At 37.2% G+C, this 20,754-nt stretch overlaps 1 protein-coding gene across 1 annotated transcript in view; it reads right to left on the bottom strand.

The window, feature by feature from the left end:
• The window catches only part of FTO (FTO alpha-ketoglutarate dependent dioxygenase), a 228,318-nt gene that overhangs the window by 149,462 nt on the left and 58,102 nt on the right, over nucleotides 1-20,754 (bottom strand). The window contains exons 5-7 of the mRNA XM_082290062.1: nucleotides 17,004-17,083; nucleotides 16,605-16,748; nucleotides 10,601-10,720 (exon numbers count right to left, since the gene is read on the bottom strand). Of these exons, the coding sequence (XP_082146188.1) occupies nucleotides 10,601-10,720; nucleotides 16,605-16,748; nucleotides 17,004-17,083 (344 nt within the window). The remainder of the gene's footprint in view (nucleotides 1-10,600; nucleotides 10,721-16,604; nucleotides 16,749-17,003; nucleotides 17,084-20,754) is intronic.

Genomic DNA, 20,754 nt, shown 5'->3' with positions numbered 1-20,754 from the left:
ATTAAAAGCAAATGCTTTCCAACATACTTTAAATAGTTCACTGCATTAGACATAATTACTTTTTCTTAAACAGAGAATATTCCTCCCTTATTTGATTCTGTACTCAAACCAGTAACATATTAAATGTAGTATTACTACTGCACAGAGGTATCAATTAATGGAATTCTATCAAAACACTACATTTTTAAATGGATGGGAACACAAAAAATCAGACATCACTACCCACAGTATTTAGCTTTGGAGGAGACTCACAGCTACACCCTTATCTTCTGCCATCTTCACCATAACCACTTCCCACTTGCCAAGCCTCTCCATCCTATTTTCCAAAAATCTCGATCACTGATATTTTTACTAGAATCTTTGTAAGTTTACAAACAACTCAGACAAAAGAATTGAAAATTGAGTAGATTACAACAGCTTTATTTTAAAATAATTAAGAATACTCTTTCTCCTTTGTTGTATTTAAATGCATTTATATCATTAAAAGAATTCTTTAAAATTTTCAATCCTTTTAAAATCTATAAAAGAAATTTCTAAAATGAAGACATAGCAGTATTCTTATCTTGGCTTTTCCTGGTACAAGGCTGCTGCTCTATGTCTCATAAAGATTTCTGGCAGAGTGAGAAAACCTGGTCAGTATCAGAGTCTTTCCTGGGACCTGTCTGAAGTGTCGACAAGCAGCTAAGCTGAATATTAATACACTCTCCATCATCAAAAGCTGTTGCATACCCAAAGGATGAAAAATATTTTAATCAGCTTTCAGCTTGTCTAGTAGAAGTCAGTTTATTCCTTGGGGATTATACATCTATGTGCTCAATTTTTGTCTTCGCGCTCTCTCTCCGTACATATTACTTTTGAAACTAGCAGCAAAGAGCCTAAATCTGCTGTTATGTTGGGAAAAGCCAGCTAATGCTGTGATTCAATTACAGTATTTTACATTTAAGAAGGAAATGTAGAAGATGAAAAGCAAAGAAAAAACTTGAGAAAACAGCCCTGTTATCAAGTTTTTTAACAGTAGGATTTCTTAAAGAAACCAGTGAAACTTTTTTTGTTTTGTTCAACATTTCAGCAAATTCTGAGAGTTTTCAGACTGGTTCATCTGCTGTCTTACCCATCTTTTCTTCTCCCCAATAGATTCCTAATTATTGCAAATCCACAATTCCTTTAGCATAACAACCACCAGTGGAATTGACCCATGAATGTATAAATATTTTATAAACATGTGTATCAAATATGTCCTACATGAAAACCAACAAAAGATCAGTAATGGAAAAATGTTTTGAAGAGCCTTGACTGTACAAGTACATGCCTTGACTGCATGGCAACCTCTCCTTTCTCTGCTGTCTTTCCTCTGAGAGACAATGCCAGTCCCTGTAAAGTTGCATTAATGAAGATAACACCTACAGGAGAAGACTTTTAAAAGTGAGAAATATCAATAATCTTAATTCTCTTTATTTTAAATCCTTTTAAAAGCATCATAACATTTTGGACGAGGACCTAGTCAGGACTTGGATTGGTCTTTGCCTTGAGCATCTACCAATACAGAACTAATTTCTTCTTGCCTCACTTCTGCTTCCTGGGGATAGATGTATTACCATTGGACATGCAACACCATGTTGCTCTTTCCTCTTGCCCATAAGTGAAGACATGAAGAAATGTAAGGCTCTGCTGACTTTCAGATTTTCTATAACCTCATGGAAGTCTGAAAAGCACCACCTCTGTGTGGGACTACACAGCATCAGCATAAACTGCTTTGTACAGACTAATCTTAAAATAATTTCTATCATGCATCAGCAACAAACCCAATAATTACTTTTGAGCAAAAGAGTGAATTTTGTGGTCCTACTATCGCAAATGATTTCAGCACATGATTTCTATTTCATGAAATGGAAGCATGACATTGGACAGAAGGAGACCAAAAGGATCACAATGAGTTAATTTACTCTGCCATGTGTCTGAATTACAAAAAAAGTCTTATAATTCAGTTATCCAAGCTGAGTCCCACCACAACATCACAAAACAATTGACTTTCTAGCTAGCTGGTGAAGCTCTAATCCATTAGCATGTAGGACACAGCTTGAAGATTGAGCTAAAATGTAATTATTAGCAGTGTATATATGCATACATATATACACAGACACATAAAAATAATCGCTGCAGTTTATTACACAATGACATTGATCCCTAGGCAGCTAGACAACATGAACTGATGCACTATTCCCAGCTATTAACAGTGCACTTTGTGGATCACTGCATGCTAAGCACGAGCTGGATTCATCTTGAGCACAGCTCCACTGATGCCATTCCTGTCCCCCAGCAACAATCTGTCCTCTTCTCACCATCCCGTTAATGGTTCTACTCTATTACAGAAATTCCAAATGAGTCCTATGAAAACTGGTCTGATTGTGATAAACAATCACATTATTTTACTGGAATAATTTAAAAGATTTGCTACACTTTATATTAGTGCCTCTGTTGTGAAAATTATATAGAGTTCAGACTGACTAGCAGTCCAAGGAAAACTGCCAAAATCTGATGTTCACTTGTAACATTTGAGAAAAACCAGTAATTATCTACCTACTGCAGAATAGTAAACATTATTATATCTGCAGCTTCAGGATCATTAAGCAGAAGCATGAGTAGTGACAAACAGAAAGTGCAAAAAAGATTCACACAAAAGCTCCTGAGAACTAGACCTGGGAACTGCCTGGAGACAATCAGGGTCAGCCAAAATACAGTAAACTCTTCTTAGACAGAATTTACCCATCTGAAAAAAAAAAAAAAAATAAAAGCTCCTATGTGGCCCCATCTATACTTTGCAATCATGATATGGGGAGGCAGAAATTTGTTGGTTTCCTTCAAATGCAGGATGTTCTCTCCCTAGGACATAGCCAAAAGTAATTGTCAGATACAGAAAAAAACACAGCCTCATCTAACTGAGGAGGAATTTCAGATCAGAAATTGTCTGCAATCTAAAACCAAAGTAAGACCTCAATGTTTTGATTGCCAGACTGATTTTGAAAACCACACCTAAGTTACTTGCACAAGTTAAACAGAGGGTCAGTAAAAGAATTAGCACCTAATTCATCAGGGCATAATGCTCTCCATAGCAACATCTGAAGCCAAGTTTCATTTCATAATGTATAAAATGAAAGCTGCAATTTTGAGCAAAGATGAAGTAACTGTTAAAGAACACATTACAAAAATACTATTCAGCCATGATCTTGTTAGGAATTAGAAGGACTGATGATCAGATAGGAAAGAAAAGGTATCGATGCAGCAACAGCAGCTTTTCAGAAGATGTCAACCTCCCTTGCCTACCAAAGCCATTTGGAAAGTAAAGCAGCTGTATTCTATTTTATAGTGGTTACAGAGCCACTAAAATACAATAGCAATAAAACCACATTTAGCAACACTAGCTGTATTAAAAAACATACAGCAATGTAGATGGTGACATTTTAGTCATACTGCCATTTGCTTTCACTTTCCTTCAAAATCACAACTTGCCCTAGTTTATAACAATCACAGTACAAATTATTCCTGCCAAACCACTGTAATTCACAGTTCTAACACCAAGCCAAATCCTTTTTTTTTCTGTGTAGCATGTCCATAAACATATATACACAAATACAAATCCATATGCTCTGTATCTGATCACTTCTAGGATTGAATAAATGAGAACTAGATGTAATTTTAAATATTGGTAAACATTAATCAATTTCTACATAGCACATAACATAAATTCTAAAAACACAGATTAATTTATTTTCAAGAAACATTATTCTCAGTGTTCAAATGTGGTCTTTTATGCAGTTTTTCTACTAAGAAATAGATTTCTGAGAACATTAAAGCATATCATAGAATCTTCTGGCTTGGAAGGTACCTTAAAGACAATTTAGTTCCATCCCCCATGGGCAGGGACACCTTCCACTATCCCAGGTTGCTCCAAGCCCTGTCCAAATTGGCCCTGAACACTTCCAGGGATGGGGCAGCCACAGCTTCTCTGGACAACCTGTGCCAGTGCCTTGACAGCTTCACAGTAAACAATTTCTTCCTAATATCCAAACAAAACCTGCCCTCTGTCAGTTTAAAACCATTCCCCCTTGTCCTGGCACTCCATGCTCTTGTGAAAGGCTTTGCAAAGAATAATGAGACTGGTAAAACAATAGCTCAGTACTACAGCATCATTATTTCCCCAATAAATAATAAGGCTCAATAAACATACTATTGATACAAAGATCTTTTGTTATTCTACTGTATGTCCATCCAAGGTTCTGGGGGGACAATGGTGGAAACAGCACACAGTTTTATACAATCTACACCAGCCCCACCACACTGACTCTGCTTTCACTGAAATCAGCATAGCTTCCAACAACATAGTTTCCATCAACAATAAAAGGGTGGCAAGACTAGGTTCTAAAATATCCTTCCAGGATTGACAGTGGATTCACAAGGATGCAGCAAGAACCATGATCTGAGGTTTTCCCTCCCTGTCAGACCCAGGGCAACTTGCAGTACCGCCAAATGCATTCTAATGCTCTCTAAACTCTTTTCCTGTGTTTTTCCTGCTGCAAAGAACTGCAAGCAGTTGGCCCCAGTGCTCATTCCCTATAAACGCCTTTTCTCTAAATTTAAGTTTATATGATTCAGAAGTCACATAAAGAAGTTAATTAGATCATCACAGTTCAAATCCCCAGTATGGGTGTGTATGGATTTGTGTGTAGAGCATGTACACACACATACAGTCACACTGTGCATCAGCTCTGGTGCTCTATCCACTATGGGAAAACTTATAACATGTGGTGGAGGAGAAAGAAACCTGTTTAAGCCACAGTCTCAGCTCAGACATAGAGACCAATTTACACAATTCAAACACAAGAATGGGAATAACCTATCTGCACAATCTTGATTTCTGCTGATTGTGGTATGTGCATTTATGCCTTAAATGCTAACAGAGCTCTTCACATTTTACACACAAGTGCAGGTACTTAGTACACACAACTGTATACATCCAAGAGTATAAAAATAGAGTGAAGATCACAAAAGAAGCCCTGTTACAGTAAGAATTAAGTACAAGACAATAGAATTCTAGTTATCCAAAACTGCAGCTCACCAAGATCAGCTGTATGCACAAAAACACCTACAAATGTCAAATTTGTAACTCAGGTGCAAATCCACCTGGAGGGGAAGGCAGAGGCAGGACCACACCATGGGCACAGCTACACAACCCATCCATGGTTCTCCCACGTGGGCCATCAGAAATGCACCTCACTGCCCCACAGGACGTAAATTGTCCTAAACTTCTGCTGGCTTATGCCAGTGCACATTATCACCTCAATGTTGTCAGAGTGATTTTCCCAGAATGCTGTCGGAGTGGGAAGGCTGCCCCTTGAACAATTCCAGTTTATAACAGAAATGTTATAGTGGTTCACATCAACGCAGCTCAGATCTCAACCAGCTCATGTAAGGGTTAAAAATAGAAAGTGCTATCCACTGGTTTACTCTGATGTTCCTGTAGATATTGTCACTGGATGTATCCTCAGAAGAATTCTATTCAACACCTCTGTCTTTAAGTACAAAGCTGTAGGCTGTAGCAGCTTTAGGAAACATAAGTATCCTTTTTTCTGCTGCACAGTATCTGTGTGTGAAATTCTCTAAAGGGGTTTAAGTATTTACCCTGAACACTATCAGACAGTTTCTAAAATTTTCCTTATCCTGTTGCAGAAACACTTCAAAGAGAATCATAAACACAGTCTTTTGTGCTTTCAGCACACATGTTGTTTTGGAAGCTTAAGTCTGAATTCCCTCAGAATTGTAAATAATTTTTTTCCTCAAAGATGTGCAATACAACTTCACTTATTTTTTTCTGTTTACAGATTCATTGTGATTCTACTACAGACAATGCTAAATCCTTTCTCCCATTTCTGACAGCTAAAAATATTGAGGTCAAAGAAATTATTGCCAGAAAAAGAAGGAAAAAAAAAAAAAAAAAAAAGAAAAATAAGTCTCCAGGATCAGGTTTGTTGTTGTTGTTTAAGATAAAAGATACATTTCCAGAAACATCTGACTCCCAGTGTACATAAAATATAACCTGACAAAAATACATTTATTTAAAGGCTCTGGCCTAAACAGATAAGGAAAGCCCCAAAAGACAAGAAATACAGGCAAAATTTGGGTCTTGGAGCTGCCATGTTGTACCTACATTTCACAGCTCATTAGGCAAATCTGATCACCCATCGCCACATGGCCCTCCAATAAAGTGTGACACTGCAATATCTGAGCACAACGGGAAAACCAGAAGAGAAATTAAAATAATACCTCAGAGTTCCTGGAATTTTGGCTGACAAGGTCAAACCAATTCAAATGTCAGTTAAGTTGCTATGCAATTTCTGAAAGAAGCTAAACAACCAACCAGTCTGTTTGTGATCCCATTATCTATTTTTTTAAAAATAATTGGTTAGTTGTTTAAAGTGCCAAAGTCTACAAAAGCTAGGAGAATTCCTTGTAAAAGCATATTTTTTCTTAGAGCTTTTCATGGTTATCTGGGAACTGAAATGCTCTGATTTAAATACATATTTAAACCCTTGCTTTAATTTGGAAAAAAAAAAGGCTCTGGGCTGAGATTTTGTAGCTCAAGTTTCAGCGTAGACTCAATTCTAACTGTCAGGCTGTAAGCCCTTGACAGTAGTGGCTTATAGCTGGAACTATGACATACTTCATATATAGCAATAGGAGCAAATAATGAAATAGACCTCAAAAAGGAAAGAAAAATAATTTTACAAGAAAATAGCCTTGCTCTCTGATTTCAATTCAGTTGTATAAACTGATTAAAAGCTTGTTATTGGGAGTAACAGTAATAACAAGACTAGAGATAGTTTTTAAAAAGTTTTACAAATCAAGATGAAAGTTGTGCAGAAAGATACCAGTCTGCATGAAATGCCACTTTGATCATTCTACTTACACCGAGCGTGCACGCTTCTGCTTTTGCACCACTACAAATTAAAAGGTGTGCTGCATTTCATTATCATCAGCTCTATTTTAAGATGCCAATAAGTGAAACAAATGGTGTAACAATTACTTGTGTTTCAGTTATCCCATTAAGAAATTACTTCCTCAATATCTGTGTTTCATTCCTTCAAGCAGTCCCTTCACTGTAGGCAGACAGTTGTGCTGTTAAATGCAACTCCAAGCCACTCACACTTTTCTCTACATTTCAGTTCCACACTTTCTTTTGTCTTGCCAAATTCCTGCATAAATAAGTGGGATTAAATGGAGCCTAGCCTACCTAACATAATTATATATGTTGTGATTTTATACTGCAATGAAATTGATACATTTTAATAATACCAGTCTTGGCTCTTACCCACTAAAGTCAATAAAGGTTATTAAGGCCAACTGCCATATAAATACATTGCTACATTGCTAAATGGACTGTCAAAGCAGGAAATACAATTCACACCATATAGCACTGTAAGGGCCTTTTTTTTTTTTTTTTTTTAAGGAACACTAAATATGTTTAAAAAAACCTTCAAAAATTCAACGTGCAAGTGTAGCCACATATGTTTACTTTTCATTCCACAAACAAAAATAATTTCATTGATTTACAGTTTACTTTCCTAATGGGAATCAACCTAAAACAAAATACCCAAAAAAAGGCTGTCGGACTTCTGCAGTTCTTACAGATTTGGTGTGATGGTTACGGATTTTCATAGCTAAAATAAATGTCAGATTGCAAGGTTTGCATGATATCAGACCCTGAGAGACAAATTGTCTCTCCACTGAATCTCAGAACAGCTACAGCAAGACTTGCTCACATCACATGAGATTTCAGCTTTTCAGACTTCTCTTTACCCAGAAAGCAAAGCTTGTACGGTCTTTTTTCAAATGGTAACTCTCCCTTTGAATTCTGCAAGCATTTATCCTGATGTTGCAGGCGATAATGTGTTAATCTTGGATGACTTTTAAAAAAAAAAACCCTCCAACATATGAATAGCCTTCATATTTTCAAGGGAGGGAAAAAAAAAGGAAGATTGGTTAAACTGCTTTGGATTTAATGGCTCATAAATTCATGAGGTAATATTGTGGGAAATGTGATGTTTTATCAGAATGTCATTCAAATGAAAGGTTTAACATTTACATCACAAGAGTGAGCTCCAAGTAAAACTACCCTCAGGGAAAGAAATGCCAGGAATAAACATTATGATAAAATTGTGTGCTTGCTATAATGTACAAAAATATTAAATAAAGCCCACAGGTTTGAAGACACTGGGCTGAACTTCCTGCAATATCATACTCTGCTGTGACAGAAGAGTAATTACAATTAGCAGAATCAGAGATAATTTTGGAAACTTTCTTTTCTTCTTTATAGCTGCTTTATTAAACAAGGGGAAAAATTTTAAAAAGGCACAGACCGACACCAAGACTGACTTTTGTATCACTCTAGACACACATATAAAAAAACTACGTCAACAATTCTTCAGCTCACACACAAAGGAAAAATACATTGCTTAAATATTTTAAGAAATAATTCCTTTTAAATAGCAAAATTCTTCCAAAATAAGACCAACAATTCTAAGACATTTTTACTTTCAGCATTTTACATTATTCTCTCTTTTTTCTTTTTTTTTTTTTTTTCCTAAGAATCATCCAGCTAAAATTATAAATTTGGAGGAAAAGAAACCATCCACCGTAGACTACTGGGTACCTTCAAAAACACCCTTGTGATTTAACTTAGCTGTGGAAGCTAAGCATGCACCAAAACACTGCACTTTTTATGTTAAATTGCTGTTGAATTTGTTAACCCGCAATTGATTTCCTGTGTTATGGAATCTTAGAGATTACGGCTAACTTGGAGCAACAGGGATAATTCTGGATGTTAATGCCGCATTTCGAGGGGTTTTTACTGAGGCCGCGCCTGGGAACTGCGGCTCAACATTGCCCCCTAATGGCGCCCTGCGAAACGGCGCAGCGCAAAACGCGGGTTACGGCCCCAAAAACACACCCAGCGCCAGGGCCCGAACACCGCGAGCATCAAATTTACTGAGAGACTCAACAAAACAGACATTCTCAATTAACATTCTCTTCTGTCTCCTCCAATAGCTGAAATTAATTGTGATTAATATGTTATAAGTCATAAAACATTAAAGCAATTCTTAAAATTTAAATTAGAAGCAGCTTCTGTCTTGGCCCAAGCTTCGGTTTGCTGATAAATATCATCCTGAGGCCTGTTGAAAGGAGATACACTGACGCCACCATGTTTCTAATTAGAGACACATGGCAATGTCACACCAATTGCAGAAAACCTAACCCTTGAGAGTTCCAGAGTTTGCTGTTTTTCCATGTTTTCAACACACAATGGATATAAAATATCAACCGTTCTTGTCTCTACCTCATCTAAGCCTGTATTACAAGAGAGTAAGTTGTCATTTGAAAGAAAAACAAACCAAAAGATTTTTTTTAAATTATAAGGGTCATTCAAAAATATGAGCACAGAAGAACATAAAAATGAGGGAAAAAAACCCCCACATAAGCAAGTTTTATTTTTTCTCCTTTTGTAGGAAAATTCAATGTTCACTGATTTCTTGTGGCAACTGATTCCCCAACTGGAAGTTGCATTTTTCCAGGTGTGTTTTCCAAGTCTGAAACCAGACATTGCTGGAGAAGCTCACAATACATTTGAGCAGCTGAGTCACAACACTCCCAGCGAGACTCAAGAACACGTTCTTGTTGCACCACATCTCCAGAGCCTCAAACACACCCCTGATACAAATCACACTCAGCACCCTCAGCTACAATACAAACTCTTCCAAGCCAGTACAGGCAAACGAGGCTTTATGCTGTGACCAGCAGAAGTGACCGAGAAGCAGCTTCTGATGCAGAGGGATGGAGAGGAGCACCATGGGCTTGCCAGCCCCTTCTGAATGCAAATCCAGAAACAGGCATGCTGACAACCACTTTGAAAACTTTGACAGCACAGTCTCTCACCTCAGGCTCTACACGGACAGCAGCAGCAACAGGATGACAGTGTTTGGCACTGAATCCATTTTCAAGGAATGCATGATGTACTTTGAAGTACCCAGAAAACATTATTACCTTTATTCTTGAAATAATCCCCTCGTGCAGGTTCTGGCTATGGTCTAACTGTGCAGGTGGACCACAGACAGTTGTCCTTCCAGATCACCAATTTTGTGCTCAACTTTCCTCAGACATGCACCACTGTTGTCATTAGCACTGTTGTCTATCTGGGTGTTGTACAAAAAAGTTGACAGTGCACAGCATTTGTGTGGTGTAATATATGGCTGTCATCTTATGAGGCTCTAAAAGGCTCATATGAGGCTTTTACGAGGCTTTCAAACTTTAAAAACAAGCAAAGTCAAGAGCTAACTAAAATCCTGGGGTTTTGGATCTGATTTTGCTCACATTTTTTCTAGCTACTGGGGGATAAAAGTAAGAGGAGACAGTGAAAGGCTGACATTGATTCTGCTTCTCATATGTTCTGAATAAAGTCTAAAACCCATTACTTCAGTACAATTAAAAACATAATTGTGAGTGCTCTCAGAATTAAGCCCTAGAGGCTTTAGACTTTAGAACTGGTACTTACCATAATCTCCATTTTTCTCCAAAATTCTTCCAATTTAGCCATAGGCTTAAGCCACCAATCAGTGCACTTCAAATACCTCTTGCCTTGGAACCAAAACTGTCTAAGCCACTCAAATTCGACCTGCAAGATAAAAACATACTGCACCATAAACATCCATGGTCATTATCTGGGGCAGGAATGGGGTAATGCAAGAATCCAGCTATACCTGAACAGCCCCACAGAAAAGGAGCAGTCACCAAAGTAGTCATTTCTAAACACACCCTTACACCCAGCTGTTTATTTCTATTCCACATCAATTCGTGACCTGAGCTACTCTCTTCAAACCCAGAGAGGTGCAAAACTCAACTCTCTTTTTTTCCTCTGTCTTTCACATGTTTTACATGCACAACAAACATTAAAAATTCCAGTTTACTCACAATTCAGCCAAATATGCACCAACTCTGCCTTATCGTGATTAACACTGTGGGTTTCAAATTGTTTCAGTCATAAAAGATTGAAAAAAACTTGCAGTAATAACACTGCTAGAATGCAGCCCAGTTGCTGTGGAATGAGAGGGTGGCACTACAAGGAATCACAGCGTCTCATCCTTCACCAGACAACCCAGTTACCAGAGATGCTGCTTTTCTTTAAGAGTAATCCATAGTTCTGGTCTTTAGAATTCCATATTCATCTTTGTTGTGGTAGTTACGTTTCACACTGAGTTCAAAGCTGCTTTAATCATTATTTCTACCACAAAGAAGATTTGTTTATCCCTGCTCAACTCTGATGATGCAAACAAAGACAACCAAGGGGAAAGAATAAAGAAAACTGCCCAAAGCTGTCACCTAATGCTTCCTTTCCTACAAGAGAAAACTGAACAGCTACAGAAATCTGAAAGTGGTCCAGTTAACATTAACTAAAGGTTTGGTCAATATGTTAAAGATTACAATAAAAAATACTTACATTTTCAGTGTATAAAAAGAATATTAAAGCACATATGTTAGTAAAATACAACATGATTAGTTGGCAGACACAGATCTTAAAGAGTTTCTAAAAAACCCTGACTGCTAGCTAGCGACTTTTTAGCACAGAAGTTTGATGACATCCTTCCTAAAAAAAAAAAAAAGCTGAAGGAAACCTTGCTTCCTCTATAATATTAACAAGGTATGAAGGATCCAGTTATGGTTTGGTAAAAAAAGGTAAAAAAATCAGTATGTGCAGCTTTGGGAAAGCTGAGCGTATCATTATTTAGTTAGAATTTTAAGAACTTTTCTTTTCTCTCTCTCTCCACTTCTTTTTGTGTTTTTTTGGCCTCTACCACGTGATATTTGGAAAACAGGTTCCATGAAATTAATCATGAGGCCATTAATCAATGAAAAAAAAAAACCTTTTTATTAAAATCAATGTTAAAATATGTCTCATCATAGGTCTATTTCAGTCAATCTGATTTTTAACTAGTCATATTGATTTGCTACAACAATCTATGTAATTTCACTCTAACTGCAATCTGGCATATTAGCCAAAATTTAAATGTATCTTGATCCTATACACAATATATACAATTTGCCATACAAGAGCTGCTTTTTAGGTCTAAGACAAAGTATAGCAACAAGCTAATTCATTTTCTGCAGGATTAGCTGGTCTCATCAGAGGTCAGTGTGTACCTAATTGCAACAAGAGGCTGCTAAATGATGTGGACTGCCATCTAATAAAGCTATGAAACTCTGCTCTGCATTCATCTCACAGCATCTCTGTTTAGCTCTAACCTGGGTTAATAAATTGGGGTTGGGGAGAAAAACAATGTTTTAGCCTCCAAAGTGGCCACCAATCTGCTTGACAAGTGACTGCTCTGAACTATGACCTCTGAACAGGTAATTGTTGATTCTGAGAAAGAAAATTAACTTGATGAGGCAAGAGTGACATGATTTCTCTCTGTAATAACTTTTTCTGTAGCAGGAACTCACTCCTCTTGGCTTCTCTCCTCCCATGCACAGGAGAAGCTGTATTGGTAAAAAACCCCTCAACACTAAATACTGTAGAGACACAGAAAGCTCATTTCTAGCCTTATTGGCACGGAAGTTACAGAACATTCATCTTCTCTGACAAAACTCTCAGGTTAACAGCTCTTGCTAAGGATTTTGTCAAAGAGTTTTAATTTGGAGACTCCCATACCTGAGAACTAACTTTAGTTATCATTAGAAAACATTTTACGCAACTGAAGAGAACACAGCTTAAACATATTTACATATAAAAATATATAGACTGAGTATCTGAGGAATAATTTTCATCTTCTGATTTTCACTTATGAGTTACATCTGTGCAAGTAAGCTCAGAATCAGGCCTCATATGTCTAATCTCAACATATTTTCAAATTGTCCTTTCAGCAATGTTTAAAGGCCAATTTTAGGTTACTGTTAATACTGGGTAGTAAAAGGCCAACAGTAGCATCTAACATTTTGTGAGGCAATGCTCCTCAGTCAATTATTTAAAAGCACTGGTTATTAAATGCCACACATGTAGGTGATCTGTATTTTCTCTCTGCCACACTAGTCAGCCACCAACCATGCTGTCAGCTCACTGTAATGTGCTAAAACATACCATCCTTCCTTTGGCTGCCTACATCTCTCCCTTTCTCATCAGTGACCTCAGTGTTTAACACCACATCCCTTCAACTCAGATAGCCCAGGCTTTCTACCTCCCTGTGCACTCTCCAAGCTCAATTTATCTACTGCTGCCATAAAAATGGGTTTGTTGTAGGCAAAAGTGACTGTACCTCACAAGCAGCAGGGCAACCAATTCAGTCTCTAATCATGGTAGTCGGGATCTGATTATCACAGGTGAGCAAATACCCTGATGAGAACAAACCCCTACCTTTCAAAATTGAGTACTTACTTTGAAACCTGCCATATTTTCAACACAATCCCATGACTCTAAGAAGACTTCCTCTAGTGTTTTACTACACTGAGAACATCTGAGCATTAGTTTGGTGTTGGCAAATACAGAAGCCTTGAAAGTACCTCACACCAACATGAACTATTAGCAGATTTTGCATTAGTCAGAGCAAAAAAAATTTTCTTTGAAATGGGAAGAACAGGGTGGTGAAGATCTTTTCTGCAGATTTATTTTTGTATGTATGAGTATTTACATGATCTGTCCAGCAGTATTTAGTTCCTTTCAAAAGAATTTAGATGCCAATGGTTTTCCCCGGGTGTAGCTCTGTTTGGGATATACTCAGCAGCTGTATATGTTTTGGAAAGCTAAGTAGGAGGAAAGTAGTAGTAGGAGCAAGAGGTTGCCATTCAGAGAATTGTGCAAGATCATTTCTTTCAGGACAAATTATTCCTGACCAAACAACAATCTGATTGTGACTGTGTGAGTTGTCAGGCTATTGTACTCCACAGCTGCCAGGTAACTACATCTGCTCACCCTGCTACACCCCTGCCACTGAAGTATTTGTTCATACTGCAAGCCCACAAGCTACTCAGACAAGCTGCACGTGAACACCCTTAATTAAGGTTATCTTTACTTAACAACTACAAAGTACACACTGGGAGCGAAGTGACTCACACATCTAACACACAGCACATACCTTGCAATTACTCAGATATTCCTTTGAAGGCTGTTTTAGTAGGGGAGACCATGACAACAAAGCCAGGTTTAAAGAAATATTAAACTTCCACCTGGCTGCCCGCTAGAGATGCGAAAATCCTCCTCAGGTTAGCATCTTACTTTTTCAACAGGAATACCTCTGTCAGGACATCCAAGACAGGGTCCTGACAAATGAACTCCTGGAAGTCTAACATCAAGTAAGGACATCCCCCAGATCCTCTTTTAGAGGTTTCTCTGCCCACCACAAAATTGGAAAAAACCCGAAATCTCCACCTATGCTTCAGATCCTCAGTTCAAACACATTTTATCAGCACAACAAGTCAATTTTCCTGCCCAGGAGTACAAAAGTGAAGGCACAGAATCATTCCTCATTCTTTCAGACCCACTCTTAGGCTTTTTCCCTCGAGCAGACACAGATAATTCATCCAGGCCTCATTTGGCAGAGCAGTTAATTTCAGCACAGACTGTGAATCTGCTAAACTACTGTATTTTAGCTTGGTACTGTGATGGTTCTGTTCTACTTAATGTTCTCTGATGACTGCTTTGGAGGCACCAGCAGGGGGGTAAAAAGAATGAACCCGTAGCATTTCAGGAAGATAAAGAACCAGGAAGAATGGCTGCATCTAGTTATAAGAGTTAAATTGAAGAACTTCAGTTATGACAATATTTTAAAATAAAATACAACAGTATCATCACCTCTAGATACTATCTCATTTCAAGCTCATGATCTCTGGTTCAGAGGAAGAGAAAAAAATCACAAGGAGGTTTATAAATAGCACAGAAAGCTGTATATCAGAAATACCCAGGCAAAACTGGGAAATTTGGTGGCAGCTCTCCATTAATCCTATGGAGATTCGGATTTTTCTGCTATTTTGATTTTGCATTAAAAGTTGCTAACAAACTAAGAGAGTCAAATTAAAGGCTCATTTTCATCAGTAAGCAGTTTGATTTTTTAAAGAAACAAAAGTCTCTTGTTCTTCCACCTGCCTGATAAAGTTTGAACCTAAAACCTGTATTAGTGCCTGAAAAGACAAAGATTTATCATGCAGCATGAAAGAAGGCAGGAAGCTTTTATATTCAAGAAAAGTTGCATTAGCTTCACAGGTCTTTATATTTTCAGCTCAGTGATGTTTGAAAAAGAAACAGGCATTTACCATAGAGATAAGCCTCTAGAAATTTTGTCTACTTGTGCAGCAATAAATGAAAATTAAGTAGCACTCTAACAGCAGGTGAAGACTTGACCCTGGGATAAAAAATAATAAAAAAGAATAGAAAATAGGTGGATGGGTAGTCTCTTTTCAAATTAAATATAGGTCCAATGTATCTACTAAGTGCACAATATGTACAAGCTAAACAAGGATTGCTGTTACAGTATATCCCATATGTGTAACAGGAAACATCCCTGTATGTCACATTGCAAAATTATTCAGGTGACTGCAAACACCAGGGGCTACTCTCTCACCTGATGTAAACAGCACATGGCTTTGATGTTAAAGGACCCGTGCAAATTTACACCAGCTGTGCCTGTGGCCCTTGCTGTGCAAACCACATATGCGTGTAGTTTTATGGACTGAGCCTGATTAATGTTTTGTAAACCCCTGCATGCATCAGACTTCTTTAAATTGCCCTAGGAGCTGTTTTGGTAAAAGTCAAGGGCGCAAATCTTTTTTCCAACACTATGCTCCATTTTACCCAGTGTAAACACAGTACAGATAAAAATGTGTTCTACAAAGTTTTAGTAACACTACACAATATTATATTCCTCAGCAGAGAGCAATTTAAACATTTTAAACACTTATATGCATTCTAATTTGAGTGAAAATGACCTATGCACAGCTTCTAATTTATCTTAGTAGAAATACAGCACAGGTCCAAGCACAAAAGCACTGCCAGCATCAGTGGAATCCTGTCAAAGTGCATTAACACACTTGCATCTTTTGTAGAACTAAATGACCTGCTTAAGTATGTTCCTCACAATTATTTCCAGTGTATTTTCTTCAGAACATACTTTAGAGCTCACACTCACAATTGTGCCACCCATGGCATTATGCAAAAACCTGGTTCAACACAAACCAGGAAGGAATAACTAAAAAATTTTACCTGCTCTTTCCCTTTAATCCCTTCTCTCTTTTCCTTTCTGTTAGGGAAGTGCTAGAGTAGTCTGTCTGTCCACCACAGTCAGTTCTGGTGTAATATTTTGTGAAACTTCTCTTACTTTACCAGCAGAGGGATCTTAAGAAGGAAAATTGAAAACTTCCACAATAATCCCAATTACTGTACCCAAGTAAAAAAGTCATAAAAGCTACATTGCCAACTGGTACAAAGCACAGCTGAACACACTTAATTGCCATTAACTCCATGAGGAGACTGCATTGCTCAGACCTGGCTGAAGTATTTTCAGTGCAGATCATCTCACCTCGTTATGTATTTCTTCTACTTGCTTCACAACTGCAGCTTCCAGTGATTTCAAAGACAAAGCCATTGAATCAGAATCAGTCTGTAAATTCTGGAGTGCCAGTTCACATTGTCCAAGTATGTATTCCAATGTTCCTCTTGAAGACTATAAAGACACAATAAAAACTTATATATAGCCAGTTCAGAAAACATGTATTTCTCAACTATATTTCATCAGCAATCCACGAGTTGTGGTGCAGCACATTCTCAATTCACATCTGATAAGCCTACCTGGGAGGTAAGGCCAACTACCAATACAGAACCAAGTGTACATGAACCACAATTCTGGGTACAACACCACGGTGCTGCATATATGGCACCAGGATATTGGTTTTACGAGTGAAACACTTTTGGTACTTACATCTGCCACCCTGTGAGTTGAGCTGAACCGAGGTGATAAACCAGCCAGAACACAGTGCTGATGTGTCATATTGAGATCATCTAGGGACAGATTAGAAAACCTTAAGTACAGGGAAAAAAATATACTTAATAAAAGTTAATCTGGTTGAATATGAATTAAGTACAGTACTTTTTTTGCTTTAATGCTTAGAGAATTCATAGCTCCAATGTGTTGCAGAGCACAATAACTATTCACCATCCTAGAGTCAGAAATACTTCTACTTACACTAGTCTTCTCCAAATTTATATAGTTTAGAAGTGACATTTTCCCACCTCTTATGGGGAAAGTTCAACTAAATAAATTAATTCCTCCAAAGCTGAGGATCACTCAACAGACTACTTGGAAGTTACAATCTCTTTCCCAAAAATCACTAAAAAATACTGGGTTTTTTTTAAAAAAAGGAAGAAAAGAACCCCCATACACATTACTTCACCTTTTTATCTGACACCCAAATCTGTTCAAAGAACTGTCTCCAAAGTAACTTTTTTGTGATTTCCTTGCAGCCTGCCAGAGGACTGACATGGACTCCAGTTCATGAACTGGCAAACAAACAACCCTGGAGATTGAACCTATTTGGTTGCCATCAAGAATTTCATCAAAATTATTGTAACTGAAGAATGCCTGAGCTCTGAAAAATCAGCACTTTTAAGGAGACTTATTCCTCTGGAAAAGTTCAGACTAGACCTAATAACAATGCTCACACTTATGTTGAAAGCCATTCATGAAGTGCTTTCAATTCAAATGAATTGTTGAATTCAATTCGATTTTGTTCTTGAAGTCAGGCTGCTCTCTCAACCTTAAGAAATTCAGGAAAATTTATCAAAAAATTGTGTAAAATCACTCCTGGGATACAGTTTTGTATGGCATAGAAAGAGATTTAAAAAGTCACACAAAACTAGGTGACCTGATGAGTCAGCAAGAAAAAAATCATCATAGAAGAGAATTAGAAGAGAACAGGAATAGAGACCTACAAAGATGTCAGTTAACCAGGAGTCTGTATTTTTAGTAAGATTTATTCTTTCAGGGAACCAGCATGACAAGAAATTATCAAGCTTCATATAAAAACTATTTCTCTTTAAGAGATCAGTATTTGCAAACCTGAAGCCTGATATCCCAAATTCCTACTAATTTTTGAAAACACTCTTCTGACCATAATAACGAGACTATCGTATGGAACAGAATACAGTGTGTAAGACTTCACTGTATCCTTTATTACTGGAAAAAATACATGGTCTAAAACTTCTATTTTGCCTTGCAGCAAGTCTGAAGCTTTAAAACTGAAGAAATCTAGTAAATAAGAAATCAGAAAAATTACTTAAGTTATCCTAGTTGTACAGTGTCTTTTTATGAATTTTACAAGCATTTATTAACATATCCAAGACAGCAGAGAGCATGATAAACTTGAAAAAAAATAAAAATAAAAATCAGAAAAATAATTTATACAAGAAGTAGCAGACAAGTGTTAAAAACAGGATTGAATTTGCACTGAGATGGTTTAGATGGGAGGTTTATTTTCTGTTTGCATGAGGTTTGCAGAGAGCTGCAGTTGAAAAGCTTGAGGAAAATGCTACAAAACATAAAAAAAGAACTTATGAAAAAACTATTTCCTTTAGAAACACATGAGGGTAAATTGCACAGAACCCAGCCTTGCACAGAACATTATCTTCTCTGGACATTGCAATATGTATATATCACAATTACTTTCAACAAGAATTGTGCCCAAAAAACAAACTTAAACACTTCCACTTCCCCTTTCAGTGATCATTCATTGTGGTGTGTTTTATGTAGCAAACATAGAATTAGACTTATTGCATTTTGATTTGCACCTTTATACAAAACCTTGGCAAATCTTTCATTGTAGAGCTCCACCCTGGAATTGCTTCCAACTGTCCCTAATCCTTTATAAATCTCAGAAAGAAGCCTGTAATTTTAATTTAAGAGTTTACAATTAATCTAAAATTTAATTGTACAAAAATAGTTGAGGCTTCATTGATTGCATGCCTCAAAGCATATTAAAAACTACATTTTAAAGACTGAAGTCTTAAAAGATTGTTGTAAAGATTTACTTTCTTTTTCTACTAAATATATATTAACTGAAAAGAAAAAACACTCTTTGTTAAATTGGCTATTGTCCATCTGGCATTAAAAGCTTTTATTCAGATACAGAACACTACACCCAGATTACTATTTTGGTTTTAGAGCCAAACCAAAGCTGTTTCATTCCTTGGTCACCCATGTTGGAAGTACCACAGTGCTCTCATGGGGCTCAGTAAAAAACAGCACATAAGGAGTCAGTGTCAGTATTACATGACTAAGCACTGACCCGTGAGGCCAGGAAAACCAAAATAGTTTCTCTTCAGTATAGAATGCTGACTATTATTCTCTATGTGGGACCCCCTTACGAGGTAAAACTTCTCAGTGATTTCCCTGTTATTTACAGATAGCAGATACATTTTGGCATCTGGATGTTGCATTCAATTTTTAATTGTGGGAGCAAGTTCACATTATACATCTGTCTCTCCCTCCACTATACTGACATTCAGGGCTTTTGCCTCTTGTTTTCTCAAAATACATCCCTCCAGCACAGAAAGTCAGCACGGTCCTCTCCTCTCTGCTTCAAACTACTGTCAGTTCCTCCCTTTCCTCTCAGATCCTGTTCTCAGTCCCTGCCCCTGCTCTGTCCACCCTGGTCTTTCTTCTGACAGCTGAATTACCTGGGCTCCACCAGGAGCACTGAGAGCCCTGTGCTTACACAGCCTTTGTCAAAAGAACAGACAGATGGATATGTCTGTGTACAAACACTGAAATAACACACATATACTTAACTCTCATTCTACTACTGAACTAATTATCAGTGAACTGAGGAGCCAAAGCACTGTGGGAAGAATGACTATACCCATGTCTCTGCAGACAATTGCAACATAACAAATACAAGGTAGAAAAGCAAGAAATTATTAGCCAATCCTTAAAGGAGTGGGGGATAAAGGCCCTAAATTTATTACTTGGAGGTAAAGTATTTCCCAGGAAAACACAAACCACAACGAAAAATGGCTCCCAGAATTACCAATAGGGGTTTCTACAGTCTTTTCTATCTTCTCTCAAGTGTTCCTCCTGAGCTTTTTAGACAGTTGTCTCTTATCTATTTCAAGAGACAAATAAAAGGTACAGTGGTGCTTAGAGCACTGGCAAAATCTTTGATATTCTAACCACCACAAGTATCTACAAACAAAAGTGAAATGGACCTTAGCTATTAATTTTCTTAACTACCTTTAACAAATAAAAAATTTTCTTTTTAACCATATTACAGTGCAATTTTCAATGCAGTAAAATACTTTTCCACACTTTCCAATTTTATTTGCATCCAACTGCACACAACACTTTAACAGGAGAAAATTGAATAAAATGAATTTTACTGCAGGTGTATCAATAAAAGCACCAGGAAGGCATATCTCCTTCCCTAAGACATTACGGGTCGATGGAATACTCCTTTCATAACAGAAAACTAGAGGGATGATCTTTCCAGAATTAAGAAATATTTTTAGTTTTTAAACAAGAAAACCATCACAAATAAAACAGAATTAACTAAAAGTCTAAAACATAATGAATTAAAAAGAAGTATGTCAGTGATTTGTCAAACTTCATGATCAAAGTTTGGTAATGACAAATACATTTCTGGAGTTCTAAGTCTTAATAGTAGGGAATACACCATTTG

The sequence above is a fragment of the Coloeus monedula genome (assembly GCF_965178545.1).
Source record: "Coloeus monedula genome assembly, chromosome: 13".
Classification (NCBI taxonomy): Eukaryota; Metazoa; Chordata; class Aves; order Passeriformes; family Corvidae; genus Coloeus; species Coloeus monedula.
Note: the sequence above shows the minus strand (reverse complement) of the source record. Positions and strands in the feature narration are given on the sequence as shown.